Source organism: Rana temporaria, chromosome 6, assembly GCF_905171775.1.
Source record: "Rana temporaria chromosome 6, aRanTem1.1, whole genome shotgun sequence".
Lineage (NCBI taxonomy): Eukaryota > Metazoa > Chordata > Amphibia > Anura > Ranidae > Rana > Rana temporaria.
The window spans coordinates 33,841,288-33,854,688 of record NC_053494.1 but is presented as its reverse complement, the minus strand read 5'-3'; the positions used below and the strand labels follow the sequence as shown (position 1 = coordinate 33,854,688).

General features: G+C 48.4%; 1 protein-coding gene across 12 annotated transcripts in view; it reads left to right on the top strand.

The window, feature by feature from the left end:
• Window positions 1-2,764: 2,764 nt before the first annotated feature.
• Window positions 2,765-13,401, top strand: part of MAPK8IP3 (mitogen-activated protein kinase 8 interacting protein 3) — a 171,259-nt gene continuing 160,622 nt past the window's right edge. For 10 of the 12 annotated variants that reach the window (XM_040356644.1, XM_040356648.1, XM_040356640.1 and 7 more), the window contains exon 1: window positions 2,766-4,146. In XM_040356644.1, coding sequence (XP_040212578.1) covers window positions 3,838-4,146 — 309 coding nt within the window. In that variant the 5' untranslated portion in view covers window positions 2,766-3,837. Of the gene's footprint in view, window positions 4,147-13,401 lie in introns of all 12 variants that reach the window. The other 2 variants (XM_040356645.1, XM_040356642.1) reach the window with 1 other exon arrangement.

Here is a 13,401-nt window from a genome sequence, read left to right as displayed (position 1 = left end):
TTTTTTTTTCTGTGGTCAGAAATTGTCGAAATGTCAGTTGACATCATCCCGCCAATAGACATAAATGGCGGTTCAGTCTAGATCCGTCAGATGGGTCCAGATCGTGTGAAAGGGCCTTACTTAGAGTGTTGCCAACCGTCCGTATTTTTACGGACAGTCCGTAAAAACGGGCAATTTTTTCCCCTGTTCGTAAATGTCCGTGGTTGCGGGAATGTGCCAGTATCGGTTTGGCTTTGAACTGCGCATGGAGATTGGAGGCAGGGGGAGACTGGAGGCAGGGGGTGATGGTGGCTGCGGTGGCCACGCAGAGGCAGATGGAGACAGGGGGCAATGGAGGCAGGGGGTGTTAGTGGCAGGGGGTGATTGGAGGCAAGGGGTGTTAGTGGCACAGCAGAGGGGGATGGTGGCACCACAGAGGGTGGGGGATGGAGACAGGGGTTGTTGGGGGCACGGCAGAGGGGGATGGAGGCAGGGGGCGATGGAAGCAGGGGGTGATTGGAGGCAGGGGGCCTGGGGGGGATTGGAGGCAGGAGGTGATTGGAGGCAGGGGGTGTTGGTGGCACTGCAGGGGGGGGTGGCAGGGGACGATGGAGGCAGGGGATGATTGGAGGCAAGGGGCCTGGGGGTGATTGGAGGCAGAGGGAGACTGTGGCACCGCAGAGGGGGGTGAAGGCAGGGGGTGTCGGTGGCAGAGGGGGATGGAGGCAGGGGGTGATGTGACTAAATAATTTGCCCTTATTATATCGAAAATAACAAAAATATGTTTTTTTACCTTAATATCTACCTTAAATCACATTGCTATTTGCCTAGCGTACTTGTTTGTAGCCTAAATACTGAAATTTCCACCTAAAAATGTAATTTAGTAACTTTTGTGAAATGCCAGTAAAAACGTGGCTGCGCCAGTAAATTTCAGGTGTCGTGCCAGTAAATTTCAATCTGGTAGGTTGGCAACACTGCGTAGAATGGAGTTACAGAAACCTTTTTCAAAGCCAACGTCCTATGAGAAAACAGTGATCTGGAAACTGCCAGGGATGTGCGGTCAGCAAGGAGGGATGAGTCATTTATTCTACACTTTGGGCTAGATTCTGGTACATCCGCATATCTTTGCGGCGGCGTAACGTATCCGATTTACGTTACGCCTCCGACACTTAGACGGGCAAGTGCTGTATTCTCAAAGCACTTGCTCCGTAAGTTGCGGCGGCGTAGCGTAAATCGGCCGGCATAAGCCCGCCTAATTCAAATTTGGAACAGGGGGAGTGTTTTATGTAAATGTTGTGTGACGCGACGTGATTGACGTTTTTCACGAACGGCGCATGCGCCGTCCGTGGAAATCTCCCAGTGTGCATTGCTCCTAATACGCCGCAAGGACGTATTGGTTTTGACGTGAACATAAATTACGTCCAGCCCCATTCACGGACGAGTTACGCAAACGACGCAAAATTTTCAAATTTCGTCGCGGGAACGACGGCCATACTTAACATTGGTACGCCGCACTTACGCCACCATATAGCAGGGGTAACTACCGTATTTATCGCGGTATAACGCGCTCCCGCGTATACCGCGCACCCCTAAAGTTGCCCCCAATCCTGTGGAAAAAAAGTTTATTTTGTACTTACAGTTTTGGTGTCTTGCGCGGCTTTGGGTGTCCTCTTTGTCGGGTCCGGCGTCCTTCTGCGGCTTCGGGTGTCCTCTTCGTCGGGTCCGGCGTCCTTCTGCGGCTTCGGGTGTCCTCTTCATCGGGTCCGGCGTCCTTCTGCGGCTTCGGGTGTCCTCTTCGTCGGGTCCGGCGTCCTTCTGCGGCGTCCTCCCCGCTCGTTTCCCGCGCCAAATTTTGAATACTGCGCCGACATATACAGAGCGCAGTACACTCGTGTATTGTCGGCAATGCTCGGCTACCCGCGCTGACGTCCTGTACGTCCAGGACGTGAGTGCGGAAGGAGCCGAGACTGCCCGACTATACCCGAGTGTACTGCGCTCGGTATATGTCGGCGCAGTATTCAAAACTCGGCGCGGTGAAGCGGGTATCGGCGTATACCGCGCACCCACGATTTTGCCCTGATTTTCAGGACAAAAAAGTGCGCGGTATACGCCGATAAATACGGTATACGCCGGGAAAAGCCTAACGTAAACGGCGTAAATGTACTGCGTCGGCCGGGCGCACGGTCGTGAATTCACGTATCTAGCTAATTTGCATACTCGACGCGGAATTCGACGGAAGCGCCACGTAGCGGCCAGCGTAAATATGCATTTACGATACGACGGTGCAACACGGTTACGCCTGTCGGATCTAAGGGAAATCTATGCGTAACTGTCAGGCGCATAGATACGACGGCGCAACTCAGAGATATGAGCAACTCAGAGATACGACGGCGTATCTGTATATACGCCGTCGTATCTCGGTTGTGAATCTGGCCCTTTGTATATTATTTTGTATTATTTTATATTATTTTACATTTTGGCCCCTATATATATATATATATATATATATATATATATATATATATTTTTTTTTTTTTTAAAGACTAACAAGATGCAGCGTTGTGCATTTCTCATTAGTGACACTTGCATAGCTAACGATGCATGTGATGGTATCTGAGGCTGCACAGGGAGGATCTGGTTAGGTACCAGCAGCCAGCCTCCCCCTCCCTCCCTCCTGTCCCTGGCCTCCAATGGCAAAGAGGCAATGGCTTTGCAGTGCGAGAGATGCTGGGAGTGAATCAGCTGTATTCTTTACCCATAATGCAGACACAAGCCTGACGTCAGATCAGCAGCCTTGTCAGAGGAAGGAGGGGAGAGCTTGCCTCCTATCCCTACACACAGCAGAGCTGGGAGGTGCCTCTGTTTGCTGGGACCACCATCACCTCTATAATGAGATGGAGGGGTCCCTGTGAAACCTAGGCAGCAACATCATCATCATCAACAGGATCAGCCCTGGGACCCCTGCAGGTGTGTTCTATCCATTTTTATTTCTTTTTTTACAGACAGAAAATTTGCATCCAGGGTGGGGGAGGGAGAGGAATCAGGTGCACGGATCCTATACCAGAAAAGGAAGATGCATCTATTTCAAGGCTCAGCCTTGGCGACCATCCATACCATGGACGTAACCTCCGTATAAACAATTACCTTAATTACCAGCAGGGATGGACTGTTAGGATCTGCCGTCAATCAAGTACTTGTACGTAGGCAAGGATGCCCTAACCCCCCGCTGATTCATAAATCTTGCATGTTCTCGGTGGGTAAATGATTGCACTGACTGTATTTGCAGAAATTGGTGTTCTTGCACGTCATCTTGGCTTGTTGTTGCTGCTGCTGCTGCCGGGGCCCATCAACAAGACAGCTATGATTGTAAAGGGCGCCGAAGAAGAGGAACGATAAGAGATTCGCACAGGATTGGGGGGCAGCAAAGTCAGATGGAGAGCGGCGCTGCATTCCCTTGGCACAGATATCAACCCTTATAGCAATAGCAAGGTTGCTTGTATATACTGTACATGGAGACGCGCATGTAGCATTTGATGTAGACATTTACCTAAAGTATCAACTTAAGTGAAGATAAGTGCACTGTCCTTTCAAGAATTTAACCTTTTATTTATGTTTTATCTTATATATTGCACTAATAACAAGAAAAAAAAAAGAACAAGGACACCCCAATTTATTGATCGACAGTCAACTCTATACTGATTCCATATTGTCTTAAAAAAAAAAAATCAATGCACCTGATTCCTTTTTTAAGGAAAGGATAGAAAAAGCTAAAAAGGGATTTATTTCCCTAGAAATCAAAAAAGGTGGTCCACTTCTTTTATTGGGTGCTATCCTTGGAGTACCAGACCAGCTGCCAAGATGATGGAGATCCAGATAGACGATGGGGTGGTGTACCAGGATGACTACTGTTCGGGGTCGGTTATGTCCGAACGGGTGTCGGGGTTGGCAAATAGCATCTACAGGGAGTTTGAACGTCTGATCCAGTGTTATGATGAAGAGGTGGTCAAAGAGCTGATGCCCTTGGTGGTCAACGTGTTGGAGAACCTGGACGCTGTCTTGACTGAGAACCAAGAACATGAGGTGGAATCGGAGCTTCTGAAGGAGGATAACGAGCAGTTATTGACGCAGTATGAACGGGAGAAGGCCCTGAGGAAGCAGGCGGAAGAGGTGGGTGCACATTTTCTAAATGGCCAATGTTGTATCATGGCTGATGAGTCACTGGTCTACAAGGCTTACACTCTACTGTGCTTGTCAGAGCTCTGTTACCTTTGTTGTAAGTTTTGTGATTCACACTATGACCAGGGGCGGACTGACTCATGGGGCCCCCGGGCAATAAGAGATTATGGGGCCCTCAGGCAATAGATTATGGGGCCACACAGTTTACACACACACACACACACACATACAGTATACATACACAGTATACACACACAGACACACAATATACACACACAGTATACACACACAGACACACAATATACACACACAGTATACACACACAGACACACAATATACACACACAGTATAGACACACAATATACACACACAGGCCCAGATTCTCATACATTCGCGCTGCTCCTGGGCAGCGTAATGTATGAGCTCTACGTTACACCGCCGCAGGTCTACAGGTTTACATCCTGATTCTCAGAACACTTACCTGTAAACTTGCGGCGGTGTAGCGTTAGATTGCTCAGCGCAAGCCCCCCAATTCAAATGGGGCGGGCACCATTTAAATTAGGCGCGCTCCCGCGCCGAGCGTACTGCGCATGCTCCGTCGGGTAAATTACCCGACGTGCATTGCGCTAAATGACGTCGCCCCGACGTCATTTGCCTAGATGTATACGTAAATGGCGTCCAGCGCCATTCACGGACGTCTTACGCAAACGACGTAATTTTTATTCAATTCGACGCGGGAACGACGGCCATAGTTAACATTGGTTGCGCCTGCTAATTAGCAGGGGCAACCTTACGCGTCGGGTACGCTACACAAACGACGTTAATTCGCTGCGTCGACCTCGCGTATGTTCGGGAATCGCCGTACTTACCTCATTTGCATAGACGACGGGGAAAAGCGACGATGCGACACCTAGCGGCGGGAAAAAAAATTACTTTTAAGATCTGACAGCGTAACAGCCTTACGCTTGTCAGATCTAATGGGTACCTATGCGAAACTGATTCTGAGAATCAGTCGCATAGATACCCGGGGCCAGATGAGGTGTTACGACGGCGCTAATGGTGTTGCGCCGTCGTAACGCCTTTGAGAATCTGGCCCACAGTATACACACATAGGCCCAGATTCTCGTAGATTGCCGTAAAACTCGGCGGGCGTAACGTATCTGATTTACGTTACGCCGCCGCAAGTTTTACAGGCAAGTGCTTTATTCACAAAGAACTTGCCTGTAAAGTTGCGGCGGCGTAGTGTAAATCACCCGGCGCAAGCCCGCTTAATTCAAATTAGCCGGGTAGGGGGCGTGGAGCATTTAAATTAAGTGCGTTCCCGCGCCGAACGTACTGAGCATGCGCTGTCCGGAAAATATCCCAGGGTGCATTGCTCCAAATGACGTCGCAAGGACGTCATTGGTTTCGACGTGAACGTAAATGGCGTCCAGCCCCATTCAGGGACGACTTACGCAAACAACGTAAGTTTTAAAATTTCGACGCGGGAACGACGGCCATGCTTAACATTGGTTGCCCCTCATATAGCAGGGGGAACGTTACGCCGCGCAAACCTAACGTAAACGTTGTAACTTCACTGCGTCGACCGCGCGTACGTTCGGGAATTCGCGTATCTAGCTAATTTGCATACTCGACGGGGAAAACGACGGAGGCGACACCTAGCGGCAAAAAAAAAAAAAATGCATTTAAGATCCGACAGCGTAAGAGCCTTACGCCTGTCAGATCTAATGGATATCTATGCGTAACTGATTCTAAGAATCAGTCGCATAGATACAACGGCCCAGATTAGGACTTACGCCGGCGTACATGGCGTTGCGCCGTCGTAAGCCCTTTGAGAATCTGGGCCTAAGTATACATACACACAGAATACACATACACACACTGAAAAGGTACTGGAGATTAGGGGCAGCTATAATCTTGGGGCCTCCTAGTGGCATGCAGGGTGACCACGTGTCCCGCATTTTGCAGGTCTGTCCCGGGCACATTCATTCCAGGACAATACAGTGTCCCGGAATGAAACTGACACAGCCACCCCCCAGGGCCAATCTGATGCACCCAAAAAAGGCCGCCACATCACCACTTTACTCACTGACAGTACTTGTCCTGGCCGGGAATGTCTGGAGGAGCACAATCCCGCCCCCTGCGTGTGATTGGAGAAATCATAAATTCCACCTCTTGTGTCCAATCACTGTGCTGTGATTCGTTACAGCACAAGCTGATTTTTGGGAAGGGAGGGTGTCCCTGAATGGTAGTTTGCAAATGTGGTCAACCTAGTGGCATGGGGCCCTCGGGCAGTGCCCGAGTGGTCAGTCCGACCCTGAGTATGACTAATCTTTTGACACTCAGAATGACTTTGTTAATGGATAAGTAAGCTGTTGAGTTCTTGGTTGTGTCCAGGGGCGGACTGACCATTGAGTCACTCGGGCACTGCCCGAGGGCTCCATGTCACTAGGGGGCCCCATCAGGGTTGCCAGGCTCAGTAAAACCAGGGACAGTATGTAAAAATCTATGTTTTTTTTACATCTGTCCCTGATATGTCTGAAACCAACATGCTTCTCATGTGAAAATCCAGAGATTTTAGCTGCCCCGCCTCTGCACTGCCTTCTGGCGTGGAGGCCATCTGTAAGCCCAGGGGCCCAATAGTCTTCTATTGCCCGGGGGCCCCATGAGTTGTCAGTCCGCCCCTGGTTGTGTCAGATATCAGGATTTGGGGAAAATCCCGTACAATGGTGTTGAATTCGTCGCTATATATATGATTTTATAACTCAATATAGAACAGCCATTCTCAACCAAGGTTCAATGGAACCCTAGAGTTCCTCCAGAGCAGCCATTCTCAGCCAAGGTTCAATGGAACCCTAGAGTTCCTCCAGAGCAGCCATTCTCAACCAAGGTACAATGGAACCCTAGAGTTCCTCCAGAGCAGCCATTCTCAACCAAGGTTCAATGGAACCCTAGAGTTCCTCCAGAGCAGCCATTCTCAACCAAGGTTCAATGGAACCCTAGAGTTCCTCCAGAGCAGCCATTCTCAACCAAGGTTCAATGGAACCCTAGAGTTCCTCCAGAGCAGCCATTCTCAACCAAGGTTCAATGGAACCCTAGAGTTCCTCCAGAGCAGCCATTCTCAACCAAGGTTCAATGGAACCCTAGAGTTCCTCCAGAGCAGCCTTTCTCAACCAAGGTTCAATGGAACCCTAGAGTTCCTCCAGAGCAGCCATTCTCAACCTTTCTACCCCAAAGGAACCATTGAAATTATTTTCGGTCTTGGGAACCCCTTCTAAAACTCAATAATTTGGGTTCAATGGGAAAAGTGTCCCTTGGTGGCTAGTGGTCAGAATGCCACCCTTATAGACAGCTATTGGTGTCATGTAGTTGGCTCTGCCAAGGGACGTTGGCCCTAGAACTATGATGGCACCATCAAATGGGAGGTTTTATAGCTACAATACAAGGAACCCCTATCAACCTCAGGAAGAGCCTTATGCCCCGTACACACGATCGGATTTTCCATCAGAAAAACCTTGGATGGTTTTTCCGACAGATTTCCGCTCAAGCTTGGCTTGCATACACACGGTCACACAAAAGTTCTCTGAACTTTCGACCGTCAAGAACGCGGTGACATACAACACTACGACGAGCCGAGAAAATGAAGTTCAATGCTTCCGAGAATGCGTCGAATTGTTTCAGAGCATGTGTCGAAATTTTGCGCGTCGGAATTTCCGATTGGAATTTTTTCCGTCTGAAAATTTGAGAACCAGCTTTCAAATTTTTGTTGGCGGAAATTCCGACAGGAAAGTTCCGATGGAGCCTACACACGGTCGGAATTTCCGACCAAAAGCTCACATCGGACTTTTCTTGTCGGAAATTCCGAAAGTGTGTACGGGGCATTTGGGTTCCATGAAACCCTGGGTAAGATTGGCTTCTTCCAAGGTTGCTAAGGGTTCCTTAACCTCCTGAGACCCGCGCTATAGTCGAATGACGGCTACAGCGCGGATCTCAATATCCAACTGGACGTCAATTGACGTCCGCCCCTTTGGGCGTTCCCCGCGCGCGCTCCAGAGCGCGCAGCGGGGAACTTCTGTGTTGTCCGTGTTCCTTGGACACAGCCAATTACAGATCGCCGCGAACGGCCAATCAGAGTGGCCGTTTGCGATGCGATCTGTGTACATATGAGATCATCTCTCATTGCCGGCTCACACAGAGACAGCGTCCTGTCTCTGGAGAGGAGACCGATCTGTGTCTCTTGTACATAGGGACACAGAACGGTCACCCCCACCCCCCACCTACAGTTAGAACACTATATAGGGAACATATTTAACCCCTTCCTCACCCCTAGTGTTAACCCCTTCAATGCCAGTCACATTTATACAGTAATTAGTGAATATTTATAGCACTGATCGCAGTATAAATGTGAATGGTGCCAAAAATGTGTCAAAAGTGTCCGATGTGTCCGCCATAACGTCGCAGTCCCAATAAAAATCGCAGATCGCCGCCATTTCTAGTAAAAAAAAATAATAATAATTCCCCTATTTTGTAGGCGCTATAACTTTTGTGCTTATTGCGATTTTTTTTTTTTTTACCAAAAATATGTAGAAGGATACGTATCGGCCTAAACTGAGAAAAAAAAATGTGTTTTTTTTTTTAAATTGGCATATTTATTATAGCAACCAGTAAAAAATATTGTATTTTTTTCAAAATTGTCGCACTTTTTGGTTTATAGCGCAAAAAATAAAAACCGCACAGGCGATCAAATACCACCAAAAGAAAGCTATACTTGTGGGGGAAAAAAGGACGTCAATTTTGTTTGAGAGCCATGTCGCACGACCGCGCAATTGTCAGTTAAAACGACGCAGTGCCGGAAGCTGGAATTTCACCTGGGCAGGAGGGGGGTATATGTGCCCAGTAAGCAAGTGGTTAAGCTGTAGGCCTCACACTTGAGGGTCCCTGCATATTTCTGGGGCCAACACCAGCTGGCACAGCCAGAGGCATGACACCAATGAACCACTAGGGCTTGAATGGTCACCTTTCATGACACACAAAGATTCTGATTGTATAATCCTTCTGGTTGCCATAGAGAACATTCTATAAAACTGTAGACGCAACGCACTCAGCCCCTCTGATCTATTATAATCCTCATTCAATTCATTTATAGCTTTATCAAATTTTATAATTGGCCTGGAATGTTTGTGAACCCCACACACGTAAAGATTTCTGTAGAAGTTGTTCTAAACTTCTTACCGTGTACAATGAACTCGTAACATGATTGTAGTCATTTGGTTTTACTGATTGACTTCTGATTTTCAGATTTGTATAAATTCAACTTGGATAAAAAATGATAGTCTGATTGCAGCGTTTATGCGCAGGGGTCTCAAACTGGGGGGCCCTCCAGCTGTTGCAAAACTACAAGTCCCATGAGGCATTGCAAAGCTGACAGTTGTAAGCATGACTCCCACAGGCAAAGGCATGATGGGACTTGTAGTTTCGCAACAGCTGGAGGGCCGCCAGTTTGAGACCCCTGGTTTACGGCATTTAGATCAAAGTGTGCAAAATCTGTGAGCACACACATGATGTAAGTCAAATGGAGATATGCAATCGTATTCTGTAAAAAAAAAATGATTGCATGACTTGGAATCTTTGAATTTTGTTGGGCCCTAAGCAAAATGACATGTTACATTAAAGTTGAGAAGGAAGCGGGGGGGGGGCTGCCGACAATGACATGTCACATTAAACATTAAAGTTGAGAAGCGGGGGAGGGGGTGTTCTGCTGTTGGAAATGACATCTTACGTTAAAGTGATAAGCAGGGGGTGCTGACTTCTTACCTCTTCTCCCATGCAGCCAGCGAGTTGAGAAGCGGGGTGAGGCAGGCTCCTTTATTGGTAGATTAACCACTTACCCCCCGGACCATATTGCTGCCCAAAGACCAGAGCACTTTTTGCGATTCGGGACTGCGCCGCTTTAACTGACAATTGCGCGGTCGTGCGACGTGGCTCCCAAACAAAATTGGCGTCCTTTTTTCCCCACAAATAGAGCTTTATTTTGGTGGTATTTAATCACCTCTGCAGGTTTTAATTTTTTGCGCTATAAACAAAAATAGAGCGACAATTTTGAAAAAAATGAATATTTTTTACTTTTTGCTGTAATAAATATCCCCCAAAAATATATAGAAACATTTATTTTTTCCTCAGTTTAGGCCGATACGTATTCTTCTACCTATTTTTCGTAAAAAAAAATCGCAATAAGCGTTTATTGATTGGTTTGCGCAAAAGTTATAGCGTTTACAAAATAGGGGGTATTTTTATGTAATTTTTATTAATATATTTTTTTTACTAGTAATGGCGGTGATCAGCGATTTTTTTCGGTACTGCGACATTATGGCGGACACTTCGGACACTTTTGACACATTTTTGGGACCATTGGCATTTTTATAGCGATCAGTGCTATAAAAATGCATTGGATTACTATAAAAATGCCACTGGCAGTGAAGGGGTTAACACTAGGGGGCGGGGAAGGGGTTAAGTATGTTCCCTGGGTGTGTTCTAACTGTGGGGGGGGGTGGCCTCACTAGGGGAAACACTGATCTTCTGTTCATACATTGTATGAACAGACATTGTATGAACAGAAGATCAGCGTTTCCCCCGCTGACAGGACCGGGAGCTGTGTGTTTACACACACAGCTCCCGGTCCCCGCTCCGTACCGAGCGATCGCAGGTGCCCGGCGGCGATCGAGCCCGCCGGGCACACGCACGAGAGTCGGGGGCGAGCGGGGGGCGCGCACGCGCCCCTAGTGGCCGCTCGAAGAGCCGACGTAGTATGACGTGCTCTCGCCCAGGAGAGCCGACCTGCCGCCGTAGAATGACAGCGGCTGGTCGGCTAGTAGTTAAGACTCTGTTTACATTTGTGTGATGCAGGTGCTGCTAATTCTTGAAGGCACCCCAACACAACCGGCTAACACGCGGGAAAAATCACGTGGCAAAACGTATCAAAGTACTGTGTGTTTGGTGCAGCCCAAATTTTAAAAAAAATCGCACTTTTATGCGATTTTGCCCGTAGGGAAGTCTGCCAAGACACACAAAAACTCACGTGCACTGTTACACCTGCATAGGCAGGGCTGATCCTAGGCAGGTGCGTGGGGTGCAGTGCACCCAGGCGCCACAGAGGTGGGGGCACTGAAGTGCCAGAGTGCTCCCCTCCCTCCCTCCTCCTCTCCGTGTCCAGAGGCGGCTCTCTCTGCCGGTCACCGCCGCCACCACTGTGTTTTCTGCCCAAGCCCATCCCCCTCCCTCCTCCTGTCAGAGGAGGAGAGTGAAGCAGCGGCTGTCTCTGTGTGGAGAGAGACTAGCCGTGCAGTGACGTCACTGGGGGGGCGGTCCGTGCCTGACGTGTTCTCCTTGTCCGTATTAGGGAAGCATCTCTGTGTTTGAGTCGTAGCCATAGAAACATTTGTAAAGGGGAGGAGTTGGTAAGATGACCACGCCCATGTGGGGGCGCCAGAAATATTTCTGCACCCAGGCGTCTGTGACCCTAGGATCGGCCCTGTGCATAGGTGTGTACACAGCCTTAACTTGGCCATAGATGAATTGAATCTGGGCTGGTTCAGCGGGGACTGGCCAAGATTTTATCCATCTATGGGCAAGTTGATTGTACCTGAGTCAATCCATCGATCAACTTGGATACAACCAGCATGTTGGATTTCTAGCAGGCAATTATTGCTAGCAGGTTTAGCCCCCAGCAATAATCATTGTGTTCTCCCGGCAGGGATGGCTCCCTGCCACCCCCAACCCCCGCTGGGAGAACACAGTAGCTCAGTGGGAGGGATTACAGGATAGAAACAGACAGTGTTTATGGGGAAATCAAGTGATTTCCTTCACGGGTTGCAGGAAGAAAAATTGCATAATCTATGGCCAGCTTTAAGGGGATTGTACAATCGAATTGTAGTGTGTGTGGTGAGGCTCCTTTCACACGGACGTTCCGATCAGGTCCGCCTGTCGCAGACCCAATCAGAACCTTCATTTTTTTCCAATGCAGGGCCGATCCTAGGCAGGGTGCACGGGGTGCTCCGCACCCAGGCGCCGCAGAGGTGGGGGCGCCGAAGCTCCAAAGTGCTCCCCTCCCTCCTCTTTGTCTGTGTCCAGAGGCGGAGCGCATGTAGATGGTGCTGCGGTTCCCCATCCCGCTTGCTCTCTCCGCTGGCAACTGACAAGAGAGCATACCCGTAATCCGGGCTGGGTACCACAGCGGAGCCTAGTACCGGAACACTTTCCGGTACTAGGCTCCACTACTTAATTCTGTCCAGTGGGCATGGAGCAGTCTCCTGTCTGCCCCACCCCCTCTGTGTGTGTCGGCTCTTCTCCCATAGGCGGTGTGATGAGAGGCTTCTGGGTTGGTCGGAGCTGCTGCCAATCATCCCGTGTACTCCCAGAAATGCTCTACAAGTGCCACCCTCCTAGTAACCAAAGATGCCACGTATGCCCCGCCCCCCTGTAATTTTTTTTAAGAGGGCGGCGCTCGGGCAGCGGCGATACACAATCGCATTTAACCCTTTCTGCAAACACTAGTGGGGGTTAAAAGCGCCCCGGCCGAATACCGCAGCTAAATTTATGCATAAGGGGTAAGCATGCAGAGTAGTAGTCACAGCCAGTTCCCTACTGCGCATGCGCAAAGCGTGCTGCGCTTAGGCATGTGCATTTCGTTTCGTTCCGAATCGAAATTCGGACGAATTTTTCATTATTCGGACATTCGGATGCATACGAATTCCCGAATTGCAATATTAATGAATTTACCGAATCCGAACGAACGTTTTCGATTCCGAATCGAAAACCCGCGGACGAAATTCGATCGGAATTCAAATTTTTTTTTTTCGAATTCCGAATCGAATTCCAAATCGAAAAACAAATTTTTATTTTTTTTTTGAATTCCGATCCAATTTCGGATCGCGGGTTTTCGATTTGGAATTCGAAATTTTATTATTTTTTTCGAATTTCGATCGAATTTCGAAATTATATTCGAAAAGAGACTATTTGTTGTCGAATCCGGTCAAAATACTTTCGAATTCGACCGGATTTTTCGAAATTCGGTCGAAAACGAACGAATTCCGAAAACGGTTGAAATATTTTCGAATTCGACCGGATTTTTCGAAATTCGGTCGAAAACGAACGAGTTCCGAAAACGAATTTAAAACATCTAACGAACCTAACTTAACGAAATTAATTAAATAACGAATTAAAACGAAACGAAACGAAATTTTCCCTTTT